This window comes from Mustela nivalis (assembly GCF_964662115.1).
Source record: "Mustela nivalis genome assembly, chromosome: 12".
In the NCBI taxonomy this organism is placed as follows: domain Eukaryota; kingdom Metazoa; phylum Chordata; class Mammalia; order Carnivora; family Mustelidae; genus Mustela; species Mustela nivalis.
Window position 1 is genome coordinate 2955544 of NC_139031.1, and position 16021 is coordinate 2971564.

Here is a 16021-nt window from a genome sequence, read left to right on the forward strand (position 1 = left end):
AGTGTGGGAAGCCTCGAATCCCAAAAGTGAGCCCAAAGAGCCACGGTGGCGCCTGGCTGAGGTCCGGTGCCCACGCGCGGGGCCTGCCCCGTGTTCGCTCGCCCTGTCTGCCGTCCCAGGCCCCGTCCTATGTCCCGTCCCAGGCCTCTGGCTCCTGCCTTTTCGTCAGGCACGGTGCTGGCCGTGTGCCACCTGCACCCTGGGAGGCGGCTGAGTGCAGCTCAGCTGCCAGGCCCCCACCCGGTCACCACCGCCCCCCCCACGGCCCTCCTCAGGGAATCCCTGCCCAAACAGGCCCCAGGCCCCAGACACAGAGCCCGAGCAGTGCCCCTGCCCCAATTCTGGGGACAGAGGGGACGGGGCCCCTGCGGGACAGCAGCCAGGCCCTTCCCGCCAGCACGCCCGCAAGGCTGCTGCCCCAGCAGGGGCCCCCCACGCCAGGGCCTCGCTCCGGGTCTCCTGTGTCGGGAAGGGGACACACAGGCATCGGTGGGCTGACCACTTCCATCTAAGTAGTGACCTGAAGCCCTCTCTCCCCTGACCCAGCTTCTCTCCGGGTCACTCGTTAGCCGCCGGCCCCCAGTGGCCTTCCCTTGGTGCGGGTGTGCGCAGCGGGGCAGCAGCTGGGAGCGCAGTGACAGGGGAGCACGGGGCCGGGCCGGTGGCCTCATGACCCTTACCGTGGAGCTTGAAGTCCGTGATTGGAGAGAGAGCAGAGCCACAGGTAAACACCGGAGCCTGGTTGTCCCCCTTCGCAGGGAGGATGTAGGTGCTCAGATACCCGCCGTAGTCCTGGGAGAGAGACGGGGGGGGGGGTGAGTGGGTGGGACGTCGGTGACGCCCGGAGAACCACGCAGAGGTGACTCAGCGACTCCGCACGGCCACCGCCATCACGTCGCTTCTGGTAGAGCGTGAAGACCATGCAAGGCCAACTCCATCCCAACGAGATACACGGACGCGGCCTCTCCTCTCGGGGCCCCATGTCAGGCAACGTACAGATGACGGCCAGGCCCTCAAAGCGATCCTGAGGCAGGGTCGACGAGGAGCCTGTGTCAGGGGACCCCGGCACCTGTCTGCCAGGATGCCCGCGTCAGCGTGAGCGGAGAAGGCGTCCACGCGGGCGTGGGACACGGCAGCTCCTTCATTCCTATAGTGCCCTGAGCTCGGGGCTGACAAACAAGACCCCTGCTTCACCCGGGCCGTCCAGAGAGGGCACAGCCTGACCAGTGATCTGCCATGGACACCTCTGAAGCCGCCTGGCTCAGGTGTGTCCCCTCCCCCGACACGGATGGGAAGCTGTGATGAGCAGACGTGGGAAGGGGCAGGAGCAGAGCCGCAAGGGAACCAGGTGTTTTCTCCTGGGGGCCTGGGGCTGTTGAAGAGGCTGTGTGTGTGGGACAGTGTGTGCACATGCATATTTGTGTATTCACAGGTGTGTGTGCATGTGTGTAATGGGAGTATGTGTGCATAAGTGTATGCACGGGAGTGTGTGTGTATACTGAGGTGTGTGTGTGTGTGCGTGCATGTGTGTGTGCTGGGGTTGGAGGGTCGAGCGTGCAGAAGCCACAGACCTGACGGAGGTGACGGGGCGGCCCTGCCGCGCCAGCCTCACTGCGGGGCTGACCCCTCAGACTGCGCGCTAGTTCATTACCATTTCATGCCGTTCCTTCCACAGAACAGGGATATCTTGTCTTAATGACAATAAAAGCATCTTTTTAGTTTCTAGTTTATGATTTTCATTGTCAACGGAATCGGTAGGTCCTCACATGTCATCCTACCACTGGTTTTCAAAAAACTGTGGACTGATGACCCCACACGCCGGCGGGGATGGGGAGCCCCAAGACCCCTCACTCCCGGCTGGTGCGGACGCCGGATGGGGCAGCCCCGTCGAAGACAGCGTGGCGGTTTCTGACAAAACGGGGCGCACTCTACCATGTGATCCAGCAACCACCCTCCTCGGCGTTTATTCAAAGGAGCTGCAAACTTACACGCACACAAAAACCTGTGCCTGGAGGGTCACACCAGTTCTACTCACAAATGCCCAAACCCAGGAGTAGCTGAGTGTCCACGCAGGCGCTGCTCCTGGCACGATATTCTGTGCTGAGAAGTAATGAGAGCTCGAGCCATGAGACCCGGACCTAAGTTACCAGGCGAGAGAGGCCGGTCTGGAAAGGCTACGTGTGCGTTTGAGGAGGAGCGAGCACTGACCAGAGACAGACCCGGGCCGAGGGTCCCCGCCTTGGCCTGGCCCGGCCATCCACCCGTCCCGTGTGGGCATAGCGTGTGACAAACACTGACACGCAGAGTCACACCACGAATGATCCCGAGCCCCTCACAGGCACTGAGTGGTCCCCGCCAACGGGGACAGAGCCTCTAGGACTCTGTGCCCAAGCTCTGGTCTGTCCCTGAGCCTAAGAGAGAAGCCATCGGGCCCTCACCTCCGGAGGGGCCCCAGGAGGCCCTCTGAGAACGCTGGGCGTGGAGGTTCTGGGGCGATGACCTAAGAGGTCGTCTCTGGATTACGCCTTCAAGCCTCCACCCACCATGAGGTCACTGTGAGGTGACCTGTGCTCCCACAGGGCTCCCAGAGGGAAGCCGGGTCTGTGCCTCACTCCCTTGCGATCAAGAGGCCACAGATTCAGGCTAAGAACGGGGGTGAGGGGCGTGTGCCTGGGCCTGCTGCCCCCACGGGCCTGACTCGCAGCCCTGGGCCTCCAGCCCGTGGCCCTGGGCCGCCCTGCGGAACGGGAACCGCCTCCTTCCCTCCTGCCGTGCCGGCAGACCCGTAAATTAATGTGGTCCTGCTCATGGAGATACACGGAAATAAAGACCCCTGCCGCCCTTGCTTCCTGGGGTACCACACCAGGTGCCGTGGCTTCCCTAAGAAAGGGGTTAGAGACCTAAGGAAGTGCTCTCACGGGGTATGGCTTCTCATTCTTCCCTTGCACACACGGAGACAGAAACTCTGAGGCCTGAGCGGGTCGAGGGGGGGCCCCTTGCTGGGATCTGTCAGCGTCCAGCCTCTTGCTTTTAGCAGAGCCGTCGCTCTCACGGCACGAGACCAGAGACCTCCCAGACAAATCCCGTCAGGGCTGGGTGATGGGGCTGGGCAGGGCTCTCGGATGGGGGCGGGGACGGGGGTGCCCTGACCCAGCTCGGTGCCGGCTCACCTTCCCGAACACGGCCACGCGCGTCTTGTCGATGTACTGCTCCTTCAACATCATCCTGCAAGGCCAAAAGAGAGAGGGGGAGTGAGTGCACCCCATGGCTTATGGCCTTTCCTAGCGCACGGACACGGGCAGTAAGTCCACACTGAAGGCCTCCAAGGGCCCGGGTGAGAACGGTCTGGGTCCCTCGATTTGCCGACCCAGAGCCGGGATTACAAAGCAGCCCGGGCCGTTCCAGAGACCAGGCGCTGCGGGGTCCCTGTCCTCGGCTACCATCTGCTCCTCACTTGGACCGTGGGACTCCCAACCGCCCCACACTCTGGGAGGGTCCTCTGGGATCTGCCTGGAGAGCAGACCCTGGCTCTGTGCTAAGGGGCTTGGAGTCAGGCGCTGGGCTCTCACCGCACCTGCCGTGTCCTTTGTCCCCAACTCCCGCAGGGGCCCCTGCCTTGTGCTTCCTGCCTCGGACGCTAGCAGCTGGATGACCTGCCGGAGCCGCCCGGGGCCTGCCTCGCCCTTGCCAGCCTCTTACCGCTCCTCTGGCGTCCCTTGTATCCCCACAAAATGGCAGGAACCTTTCTGGTTTCTGGACTCTAATTCGGCAGTGGGGGTCTTGCCACCGGCCGGCAGATGACCAGCTGCTTCCCGGGACTCTGCAAGTTGCTTCCCTCCTGTGTGCGCCCTCCGCCACCCGTACAGCCCCGTCCCCCCATTCCTGCCCCTGCGGACCATCCCCTTGCTTCTGTCCTCTGGGTTGTGCTGGTTGGCCGGAGCCGGCCCATCCCTGACAACTGCCCCCCTCGGCCGGAACTGAGCCTAACGCTCTGGGTACCACGTCCTCAGAGCCAACACGTGGAGGACCAGCCCTCCTCCCCAGCTAGGAGCGACGCTGTCCCAGACCTCCTGATGGAGGAAGGTCGAGAGAGAATGTCAGAAGTTGGGCCTAGAGGCCACCAGGCCCACAGAAGCAGGGAAGAGGAGGAGGTGGGAATCGGCAGATGACGGGAAGATGCTGTGCTTGAGCACAAGTGCTCTCAGGAGCGCGAGCGAGATTCGGGAACGGGTGGGAGAGACCACGAGTAGGTCCAGAGGAAGAGTCTCAAGAGAAAGACAGAGCAACACTTCCAGAACTGAAAGATGCCGATGACAGTGAGGCACGGGGTGAGCGACCTGCTCCGTAGTGAGCCGCGTCCCCATGGTCCTTCCCCCCAATACTGATCTAACGAGACACGGTCAGGGCGCAGAATGGTGAAGTCCTCCCCTGCCCCGCGGGGAGATGACCTCGTGCTGCCATGACAGCTGTGCTCCGGCCACGGAGGGCTGGGCACGGCGGCCTCTGCCGGACAGGCCTGGCGGGAGGGGGCAGGGGGAGGGCAAGGGACTCTGTTGTTGCTGATTTCAACAGTGGTTACCGGTCAAACTTCGAAAATTACGGTCAAGTCCCGACCCCTAAAACCTCAGAGTGAGACTGTGTTTGGAAATAAGGCCATCAGATGCAGGTAGTTAAGAAGAGGTTGAAGTCCGTGCCCTTGACCCGGTGTGACCAGTGTCCTTGAAAGAGGACAGACCCAGAGACCCAGGAGGAGCGTCATAAAGACTGGAGATTAGTCACGTGTCTGTAAAGCCAAGGGACAAGGAGCAAAGCCAAGGGACGGTCTGTGGGGACCACGGAGCGAGGAGTGAGGCACGTGTACCACGACGGGCTCCATTCCGACTTGCGAGATGGCTTGGATTTCCACCCTCAGCCTTCCGCCCTCCAAATCCGCGGAACCGTGGGCCTTCGGCGACCCTTTCCTCTGATCACCGAGCGACTCGCCTCCTGACGTCAATGCCAGAAATCCTGATACTGACCCTCACTGATAAGGTACTCCGGAATCTTCCAAGGGTGGTTGTTTTTTCCAACATCAACTAGTTTTGTCATCTTGTACCTGTATTCTTGCCGACAAACCAAGCAATTCCCAGGTGGTGACTTGTCTTCTGGTGAACAGCGGAACCCCAAGATCAAGGAGAGCCCGATTTCATGTGCGGGGAGCACTTGGTATTGCTGGGGTCGTCTGAGGCCAGCAAGAGCCAAAGTGAGTCCGTCATGTGCTTAGCTTTACGGAGCATATCCTGAGATCGGTTCCACGCTGGTCGGCAGAGGCCCCGGGGCACAGGCCTCCAGCCCTCTAGAAGCACGGTCTCCTGCAGAAGGGGGCCAGCATGGGGATGCAGCGTGATGGTAGACCTGCTTGCTGACTGCTGTGGCCACCGCTGAGCCGGCCGCAGGGAAGCCAGGAGCCGGTCAGCGTGGGTGAGACCGAGGTCAGGAGAACATCTCACGGGCGGCGGCACAAGGTCCTGGTGAGCGGAGCTGTTTGTCTTCAGGCGGGGGGACAAGCTCAGAGAAACCTCCACGGTGTCTGTGCCACCTAAGCTGTGCTCCCAGCCACCGAGCACAGCGGGGCCCTACAGCGAGGCCTGGGTGGCCTGGCATGGGGTCCTCCACTGGCTCTCTTAACAACGGGCTCCCCATCACCCTGGTGGAGGCTCTCAGAACCTGACTGCCCCTGGGAGACCCCCTTCCCACCTGGCCCTCTGTCCCCCCACCCCCCCAACCCCTGCACAGTGGCAGAGTCCCCTGCAGCCTGGTGTCACCCATGCCCTGGCACCCTTCACAGACAGCCCCATCCAACCCAGGCACCCTTCTTGGGGACCCAAGCTGACACAGGGGCCACGGCACCCTCAAAGTGGGGGAAGCTCACAGCCCAGGCTGGATTTGGCAAGAAAGAGGAGCCAACGAGGGTGAGGGGAGAAACACGGCCAGTGCTTCTGTCCTTCTCGGTGTGATGGGGGCGGGGGGCCCAGCACCGTGAGGCTGCTGACCCGTGGGCCCTGGGACAGAGGCACGGAGGCGGGAGAAGATGGGACAGTCACACAATGGGCTGGGGACCACCGCCAGCCGCATGTTTTCTTAAACTTCTGATGAAACTGGGTTATTTCTTTCTGAAATAAAAACACAGAGGCCCTAAATAAAGCTTGGTCGAGTGCTCTGTGGCTTGAGACATCGGGACCTCAGCTTCCCGCACGTCTTAAAAAGGCTGTAAGGTTTTCAACGGTTTATGTGTCCTCGTGTTTGCAAGCCTCGGTGGTCTAAACGTTGATGCTATTTCCTGTCTTTCTAGAACAGGTTCTGCCTCGTTTTTTGAACAGATGGCCAGATCAACTCCTTATTTTTAGAAAACACAGTGAGTGTGAAGCTACCCTTTGCTGTCTTGTTCCCGTGCTCGGAGGGGAGCGACCAGACCTAGCCAAGCACCTGCAGGGGCGCGGGCTGCCGGTGTGCCTGAAGGACGCTGCGACCTTCCGCCCGGGCCTCTGGGGCAAGGCGCTCTGTGCCCCACGCTCCACAGGACCCGCCAGAGCGGGGTGGGCGAGGGGGGGCACCGAGGGAGGAAGGCTTTGCCTCCATCTCGCAGGGCAAGCCCCCTCGCCGCTGATGGAAGTCCCACCCCCACAGGCAAGTCCCGACGGGTCCCCTGCCCTTTCCCTAAGAAGCCTTCCTTGGCGGACACTGCTGGCTGCTGACCTGGCCTCCACCTTGTCCTCCCCCACAGAACCCTAGAGCCCTACTGTCCACCTTTCTTCCCGTTCCCAGCTACATGGGGGGACCCCCTAGGTCTCAGGGTGACAGCCCACACCTCTCTGGCCAGTCATGGGTCCTGGATTCTGGACTGGTCAGGGGCATGTAAGGGGAGGTTTGGTGGGTGCTTCTGGGGAAGCTCCTCCCTTCTTTTCTGGAAGTTTCTGGAAAGGGCTCCCTCCCCAACCTGCCAAAGGTGAATGAAGCAGCACGGACTGAGGTGCTCCTGGCAGCCATCCTGCGAGCAGGAGGAGAGTCGGCTCTGGAGGAGGCTGAGAAGCCTGGCTGGGCAGAGGGACAAGAAAGCCCGGGTTTTGGGGGGGACTGCTGAACCCCGAGGCCTCGTTCTGGACTTCCAGAGCCGGTATAATTGCTTATTTTAAAACCACGTTTGACTTTGCCTGCCTGTGTGTTAGCTCCCAGGCAAAAGCCCCCTAACAGACACCCTTCTCCGACCACCGGCCCCCAGAAGCTGCCCCTCCCCTGTATTTTCTGACAGGACCCTGGGCACATCGCCTCGTCTCCTCCACCAGCTCACGACGGCCTAGAATAGAGAGGACCGCCCTCCGCTCACGCACTGCTTCACCCACTTACAATGACCTAACTCAGCCCACACAGGGTCCCCGACCTTTTCAGAAACAACGTCACAAGTCAGGAAGGTGAAATGTTTCCGACGTGCAAAGCACGGAGCCACGGCAAGAGCGGGGACGGGACAGCACGCTTCCTCGCAGCCCTCCAGGGCACAAGCCTTTGTCACCTGCACACAGTGTCCCACCCTGTCCCCGTGCCCGAGGGCCAGCGTCCCGCGCCCCTCTTCGCAGGGAAGACGACTGTCGTCACCAGAGGCCCCGTTCCGTGGGTTCCCCAGACACAAGCCCGCTGACCGGCCGAGCGGTTCCGCAACATCTCTCGGCGGCTGGGGCCGGCGGACCGTGAAAAGCCTCCCTGCCCGCGGGGCGCGAAGGCCGGCGCCGGCCGGGAACGGGCTCTTGATGTCTTTTTTCCAGGACAACAATGAAACTCCCATCGTTTGAGCATCTGTCCCCTAGTGCTCAGCCTCCTTCTGTCTTCTGCTGGTCCCTGCTCAGCGGCCAGCATGCGCGGCGACACGAGACAAGGACGGGCCACACTTTGGGGCCAAGCGGGCTTTTCTGAGCGACCCCCGGGGGGCCAGGATCCTTTCCCTGTCCCACTCCTGTTGTCCCCCAACCCCGTTTCCCGTCTTCCCTGCCTCTCCGCTCTCTCCCTTGTGATGCTTGGCAAAGACGTGTGTGTGCGTGTGTAAGTGTGTGCACACGCGTGTGTGTGCGCCTGTGACCACGGCAATGGGGAGCCAAGCTGGTCCCACCCACAGGCTTGGCACCTTGTTTTCGTCCACACACGAGCTCCCGGCGGCTCGGCAGAAACTAGTATAAGAGTCTCTGGAGAACGTTACTAGAAGGCCGCCTTGGAATCACCCGCGGAGTGCTGTGAGCGTGAGCAGATCGTGGGGGGCCCCACGCACCGAGCGGCCGCGCGACCAGGGTCCCCCCAGCCCCTGCCGCCCCTCCCGCCGGCGCCCCCGGGGACCCTCACCGCACGGCCTCCGTCTGGTCCTTCTCCTCCAGGGCGCCGAGCCTCCGCCCCACCTCGTGCAGGAGCTTGGTCCCCTGGAAGCCACTGCCGCGGCCGTCGCACTTGACCACCACGGCGCCGTGGCTGCTCACCAGCACCGTCTCCCAGGTCACCGCGAACTTCTCGGCCACGCTCTGGCTGCCCGGGGCGCCGTCCCTGGAAGAGAGCCCGCGGCCTCGGTCTGCGGCGAGCGGCCGGCCCCACGGATGCCCGTGTCCCTCGGGTCCCCGCGCAGGGGTGACGGGCCGCCCGCCATGCCTCGTCCCCGGCGACTCGCCGGCCGGGATGGGGACCCGGGTGCCACGCTGAGGCGCGGGCGACACTTCTGAGGTCTTTTCCCTCTTGGTCGGACCGAGACGAGCACACCAGCCTCTCCGCGGCAACAGCAACGGGCGGCCGCCGCCCCGAGAGCCAGCCCGCCGACCGCGCTGGCCGGGCCCGGCCCACGGAGGCGACAGCTCCCACTGCTCCTGCCGTCCTGTTTTCCCCAGGGACCGAGGGCGTGAGGGCGAGAGGGCATGTCTGTGGGTGTGAGATGTGTGTAACTACGTGTGATGGGTGTGCAAGGGGTGTGAGAGGTGGTGTCTGTGATGAGTGTGGATGCAGGTATGTGCGCGAAGGATGTGTAAGCAGTGTGCGTGTGACGGGTGTGTGAGAGCTGTGTGAGGGGTGTGCGGTGGGAGGGGTGTGAGGGATGGTATGTGAAGAGTGTGTAAGGGTGTGTGTGCAGGGATATATGTGAGGTGTCAACGGTGTTGTGTGCAGGTGTATGTGAGGTGTGTGTGTGCGTGAGGTGTGTGTGTGACAGGTGTGTGAGGCGTGCATAAAGGTGTGTGTGGAAGGGGTGTGTGAGACGTATGTGTGTGAGGGGTATGAAGGCTGTGGGATGTGTGTGAAGGGCGTGTGTGTGTGGGCGTGTGAGGCACGCGGATGGTTGTCGGCCCACGGCTAAGCCTGCCCGACAGTGAGGGGAGCGAGTCAACGGCGGACGGAACCGACCCTGGGGTCTAAGCTGGGGGCAGCTCTGCGGCGGCTCCGTGGGCTGCCGGGGAACCAAGCCCCGGGCCCAGGAGCAGGCTCAGTCTGGTGCTGTGACGCGCACTCGGGCGCGAGCTGTCCCCGCGGTCCTGCGACAACGCGGCCGCCGCGGCTCTGCCCCGACCGCCTTCTGGTAAGCGCGTGGGCGCTGCTACCGGGAGGCCGTGGCCAAGCTCAGCCCCCCGCGTGCTCCGCGCCCCGAGAGAGCACACACGGAGGCGAAGACAGGACGTGCTGCACATCTGGGTGGCATCTGCCCTTAAAAACCCCTCCGCGTGCCCGCTGTGCCTGCTGTGCCTGCATGGACTCTGCACTCGGCCTGCGCCTCCTGCAGGACGTGCGCCCTCGGGGGCCTCCGCGCCGCGCCCATCGGGGCTCCCAGCCCAGCCTCCCTGGCCCCGCCTGGCCGAGCCTGTTCACAGCCACGATGGCGCCGCCCGCCTGGGAAGACCTGCTCGGGTCTCGGACCACGAGTGGACTGTGGCGAGGGGTACGGGGCCCCCCGTCTTTGGTCGTCAGGAGCCCTGACTGCGGCGGGCAGCCCAGCCCGCCTCCCGATCTGCTTTCCAGCCTCCTTCCGCACGCTCGTCTTTCTCTGAAGAGTTCCGCTTGGGTCCCCATGGTGTCACCGGGTCCCCAGGCAAGCTCCCTGAGGCGACGGCGACGGTACTCACACCACCAGCAGCAAGGGGTAGTGGGCGGTGTCGGTGAAGGTCGCCGGCTTGAGGATCTGGACGGGCAAGTCTAGGCACAAACAGAACACAGGGTGGCCCGTCAGGGCGCAGTGCGCCCCAGGAAGGAAGGGCGCCGGCCCCGGCGTGCCACGGAGTGCTGTGGAGGCCCCAGGAGGAGGACACTCTGGAGGGGACTTGGGGGGCCCCCACAACCCCGGGGCTGGCCCTGACTTTTACCTCAGCGACTCTGGCCTGCCGAGGGACCTCAGGCAAATCGCCCAGCCACCTCGACACTGGGCTGCTCCAGCTGAAGCTTAAACCCAAGCTTGCAAACAGGGCGCTGAAACCCAGAGAAGCCTGGAAGGCTGCAAACCCTTCTCCACAGCCGGATTCCAGGCCGGGAGAAATGAAATCGCAAGGGCGCCACGGGTCTCTGCCCGCAGCGGTGCCGAGACACGCAACTCAGTGGGGACGGACATCGGGGGGCCACGGGGATGGGGACGGGATGAGAGCGGGGCACGGGTGGCAGCCCAGAGGGCGAGGCTGGGAGCCGGGGCGGCCTCGCCGTGTGCAGGTCGGTGCCGGCCACCTGACTGCCCGCGAAGCCACCGCCGGGGGACAGCGAGAGCTCCGCGAGGGGGCTGTGGCGCGAGCTCCTTCAGATCTTGGCCCGGCAGCCGCGCACCCGGTGTGGGAGGGAGGGGGCTCCGTACCAGTGTCTTCTGCCCCCTCCCCCCAAACACACCTTCCTGCCCAAGTTAGAAATTGTTTATTGATGTTAACTACAGCCCAGATTAGCAATTAAATTGGAATTAGTAGCTTTTTCACCACGATTACCACGGATACATCCCAGGCTGGGGGGCGGGCTCTGCCGCCGGCTTCGACCAGGCTCTCATTACTGATTCCGGCCGAATGTTAATGGCTTGCAAATTGGATCAATGGCCCAGGGACCGGCAGAGAGGCAGGCGGCTGACTTTATCATGCAACATCCATAAAACATGGTCTGGGCTGCGCTCTGCCGCTGATAAGCCCGCGGGCAACCTTGGCCACGACTGGCTGCGTACAGGGCCGGGAGCCCTTCCTGAAGACGGACTGCTTCCCGAAGGAAAGCCTGAGCCTCCGGTGGCATGAAATGAAAAAATAAAACATAACCAGACAGGTCGGGAGGAGCACGTCTCGCAGACCGTGACCCCAGAGGGGTGACATTCCGGTGGCAGCCCCCGCACACGCCTGCTTTCCGAGCACCTGCGAGCATATCCCACCCACCCAGCAAGGAAACCTCGCACGGGAAGGAACTCGGACGGCAAGGGTGGAGAGTTGAAGATTTGTTTCTAAAGGTCTTCGTCTGCGTTTTCGGAGGGGACGGTGTTAGGATTTGGGAAACTGCTGGGATCGCGTGTGTGGACTGGCGTGGGGAGGAGAGCAGCGGGCCCCGGAGATGAAGAATTTTGTAAAGAAATATGATCTGGCCTCACTGGCTGCGATAGGAAGCAACGGACATGGGAAAATGTGGCGGAATGTTCCAGAAAAAGTACTGCCGAGGTTGGGGGTGGGGCAGGAAGTTGAAGTCTGACCACAGAGGGCCTCCAGGCTGGCCGCACAGCCTGTGCAAGGGCCCTGTGGTGTGCAGTGGGAATGAGCGTGAACGATGAACTCCACGCTGTCCTGTTGCTCTGGAGCCTAGAAATGTCGGAGCCCGTCTCGAGGTCTGTAGATAGACCTGGGAGGTAGCAGGGGTCGGAACCAAAGTGTGGAAATTGCTTGCCCGTGTGATGAGCCGTCCTGTCCTCCCACTCCTCCCTCCCTCCATCATTCCCCCACCCCCTGTCAATTTAAAATCATCCCGTTTTCCTGCCTTTTGGTTCTTCCCTACCGAAGGAGAAACACGCAGTTTAAGGTTCTCATGAATGAGTCTGTTCTGAGTAACTGGACGCCAGGGTCCGTGTGGACCCTGCCCAGCTGCGCCCTGTGGGGGCCGCCCAGATTTTCCTCGGACCTGCTCCTGGGGTAGGCGGTGTCCCTGACGGGCCCTCCATAGGAGGGGTCCCCCGATCTGCCCAGCGTAGCTCTCTTCACGGAGCAGCAGGGACAGGGGTGGGATCTAAGACAAACGAGCCGAGACTCGGGGGAATCCGTCAGGAGCTGCTGCCACCCCGGGCCGCACGCCCGTGCTTCTAGCTGGTGTGCCCCTGTGTCTCCCGATGGCCTTCAGAGCTGGGATTCCCGCGGCTCCCGTGAGTCCTCATGCTCTGCTGGTCTTGTGAGCTTTCTGCCCCCTCGTTTGCAGCTCTGTCCTTTGGTTTACTGCTCTTCCGGCTCTGGCCGATCAGCCTGCCTGGGTGCCCCATGCTGGGCCCACGGCTCCCTGTGGGGCCTTCCGCTTCCATGAGCGCCCCCTGCTGGGCCCGCGGCTGCCTCAGCGCCCCCTGCTGGGCACACCGCTACCTGGGCGCCCCCCACTGGGCCTGTCACTCCCTGGACGCCCAAAGCTGCCCAGGGCTCCGGGCCGAGTGGGTCCTGCGGAATCTGAGCGCATCTCGTGGAGACCCGGGAGAAAGTGACCCTTGGACCTGCAGCAAGAGACCCCCAGGGCCCTCACCCCATCTCCCGGTGGGGGCAAATGTGTGGTTTTCCAGTTTGTTTCTTCTCTTGCCCCCAGACCCTTCCCCATTTATCTCCTTCATCAGGAGGATCACCTTTGGGGTCTTTTAAAAGAGAAAGCCTCGGGGCTCAGAGGCAGGGTCAGGATTTGGCACGCACCATATTTCTTAATTTTCAGAAGTGAGTGCGTGACCCCAGCTCACCACCGCGGAGACAAGCTCTAACACAGACTCGGCAGGGCCCACTGATAGGACCAGGGTGTTTCGGCCAGCAGCCTGTGGATGGACTGAAGGTGCTTCTGAGTGAGCGCTCCCTGTGGGTCCACGGACATGTGGGGACTCTCCCCCACCTGAGTCGAGGTCAGCTCCGGCCTCTCTCCTCAGTGAGCGCCGGCTCGTGCTGTTCCCTCCCGGGTAGCACTCTCCCCTCCTGCGGCCGCTGGAAAGCCCACTCCAAGGACCCTGTCCTAGTCCCACCTTCCTGGGAACCTTCAGGTGACGCCAGTCCACTCATGCTGTCCTGAACTCCAGGGCATTTCTCGGCCATATACACTGTCTGGGTCACTCTGCTTCTGTTTCATGGGGGTGAGCCTGGGCTCCTAACCTTGGGAGGTCACAGACGGTCAGGTCGCTGTGTTTTTTTCTTACAAGGGGATGCTTACTAATGCCCCTGGGCCTGCTGGCCCAGGTGAGGAGCCACTGCCCCTCTGTAAGGGAGCGGTAGGGCAGGAGCCTCCAGGGATGGGCTAGGGCGGCCAACACAGGCAGGGGCACAACGACCCCCGCCCCCACCCCTGCAGTTCAGACATCACTCCTTCATCTCAACCCTCTCTGTCGACCCCTGGCGACCTGCTCGCCTTCAACAAAGAGCTCCAGCAGTGACGGTTAGGCCGGCCGAGTCAGCCCAGGAGAGGAAAGCTTTTTGAGAAGCCGAGTGATGGGTGGACAGAGCTGAATGAAGGTTGGAGCCTACCTTGTTTGAGAGAAGGGTGCTGCCCCCCAAAGCAGGGACAGAGCTCTGGGGGGAAGACAGATGTGTGTGGGGGCGCTGTGTACGTGGGGTTTCCAAGGGCAAACATCTGGCAGGCAGGGAGGCTGCCAGGGTGGGCTGGGTTGACCCCGGCGGCCCTCTCTCGAGAGGGGGAGCGAGGCTACAAGGACTCGGCTTCCCCCCGGGAGACACGAGTCCACTTCTGGCCAGGGGCCCGGGGATCCAGCACAGCGTCCGTGCTCGTAAAGAGAAGGGACAGCCCGAGACAAAGAGGGACACAAGGAAAGGCCAAGTGCGGGGTGCTCTCGGGTGTGACGGCACGCCAGCCCTCCGCGGGACCATCTCTCCAGTCCCAAGGACGCCTCCTCGGCCATGAGCATCACCGGGAGCTTAGACGATGAAGCAGGAAAACATCAGACGAACAGAAAAGAAATTTCTGAGGAAGGTTGTTTCCTCTGGATGGTGACATGACTTGTTTCCCCCGAAGGAGAGAAGTTCGGCTGGGACCTCATTTACGGTCAGCCTCTTGAGGACAGACATCCATGCTCCCCTGCTTTTTTGGTCTGTTGCCCCAGGGGTGTCTTGGTTCTGAGCACAGCAGGCCCAGGGCAGGATGCGCTCCCCCATGAGCCCTGCCCGAGTCCCCCCCCCCCCACCGCGCGGACTGGGGTGCATGTCCAGCCCGGAGGCCGGGCAGTGGGGCGCGGGGGAGCCGCAGGGCACTGCAGTCCCCTGCTGGCCTCCGGGCGTTCCCTCGCAGGAGGACAACGCGGCACTTACTGTAATCATCAACCTCGACCTTCCTGTATTCCACCTTGGGCATCTGTCGGTCACGTACGGCCTTCTGTACTCGCTCGTTTGTTTCTAGATCAAACATTTCTAAGAGAGAAAGAAAATCGGCACATTCAGACTCAGCGATCACGTACTGAAGCCACGGGCCTTCCTGCGGGTCAGCCTGCAATTTCCTACGTCAGGCCCGGAGGGGATGGTTCTTATTTCTTTTGTGCAGACCAGGAAACTGAGACAAGAGGGATGCCCTGTTCTCGGGGCAGGGGCTTGGGCAGGTGGAGGGTTCTCTCCCCCGTCTCAGGTAGACCCTCCACCGCCCACAGGTTGGGGTTCCCATGGCACCTCCACTCACATGCATAGGGCTGGGTGTTTCTTTTTTTTTAAGATTTTATTTATTTGAGAGAGAGAGAGCATAAGCAGGGGAAGTGGGAGAGGGAGAATCAGGTTCCCTGCTGAGCGTGAAGCCCGATGCGGGGCTCGATCCCAGGACCCGGGGATCATGACCTGAGCTGAAGGCAGACGCTTCACTGACTGAGCCACCGAGGCGTCCTGGTCTGGGTTTGTTTCATCCCCAAACTGCTGGTTTCAGAAAACCAACATCACATATCTGTTAGGACGGATGACCTTCCAAACCCAGCGGCCACAATGACCGCAGAAGGCAAGGAGGGTGGAGGCTGGAGTGCGCTCTTCATTCAAATGTTGCAGGAAAAGTGGATTCAGATCTCTTATCCGACTCATGATGTGATCTGGTTTAGGACACCCTAATCTGGATGTCCCTACCAGTTGGCCCTAAAGCCACGGGGGCCGGAGGGTACAGCACAGCGGGACCGGCCCTTTGGCCTCCAAATTAGCAGGAGACGGCATAGCCTGGGCTGGGTCCTCACGGGCAAGTGAGCCCGGGCGGTGTTTCCCCAGCGGCACGGACGCCCCTCGTACGCCCCTCGTCAGCCCACGTCACCGATTTCCTGCTGCAGAGGCCCTTCCTCCTCCGTCACCATCTGCTCCGTAACCAAAACCACCCGGCCTTTCTCATGTGGAGCCCACGCATGGGGACACCTAGTGGCCCACTAGAAACGGAAACCGTTCGTCAAGGAGCTCCAGCTCTGGCTCCTGAAATAGCTCTGACACACTCATGAATACTTGCCCGAGCGGACTCCCACCACAAGCAGCGCTCCGGGAACGGGGAAGCTTCCCGAAACAACTCCCTTTCAGAACGACAGACCATGAGTCACTCCATGACGGCGCACGGAGGCCCAGTATGGCCCAGAATCAGGGGACTCGGGCACCGAGTGGTTTTCTCTGAAGGACACGCGGCCACCAGGGACCTGAGGGCCTGTCTGTGAGTGGGGCCGGCAAAGTCCTGCAGCTGCTCATGGACAGGGACAGTTCCAGAATGGCGATGAGCAAACAGACAAAACCAAAAATGTTTTACAAGTTGCTGGATACATATTTGAAAATTAAGCTTTGATGAAAGGGGGCGTGGGGGAAACAGTAATGCTCGTTTTCAAGTAGAGAGAGTTAAAAAT

At 62.0% G+C, this 16021-nt stretch overlaps 1 protein-coding gene across 4 annotated transcripts in view; it reads right to left on the reverse strand.

The window, feature by feature from the left end:
- The window catches only part of DPP6 (dipeptidyl peptidase like 6), an 841237-nt gene that overhangs the window by 5507 nt on the left and 819709 nt on the right, over nt 1–16021 (reverse strand). For all 4 annotated transcript variants that reach the window (XM_082692922.1, XM_082692925.1, XM_082692923.1 and 1 more), the window contains exons 18-22: nt 14487–14585; nt 10116–10185; nt 8365–8559; nt 3171–3225; nt 681–792 (exon numbers count right to left, since the gene is read on the reverse strand). In XM_082692922.1, the coding sequence (XP_082549048.1) occupies nt 681–792; nt 3171–3225; nt 8365–8559; nt 10116–10185; nt 14487–14585 (531 nt within the window). The remainder of the gene's footprint in view (nt 1–680; nt 793–3170; nt 3226–8364; nt 8560–10115; nt 10186–14486; nt 14586–16021) is intronic.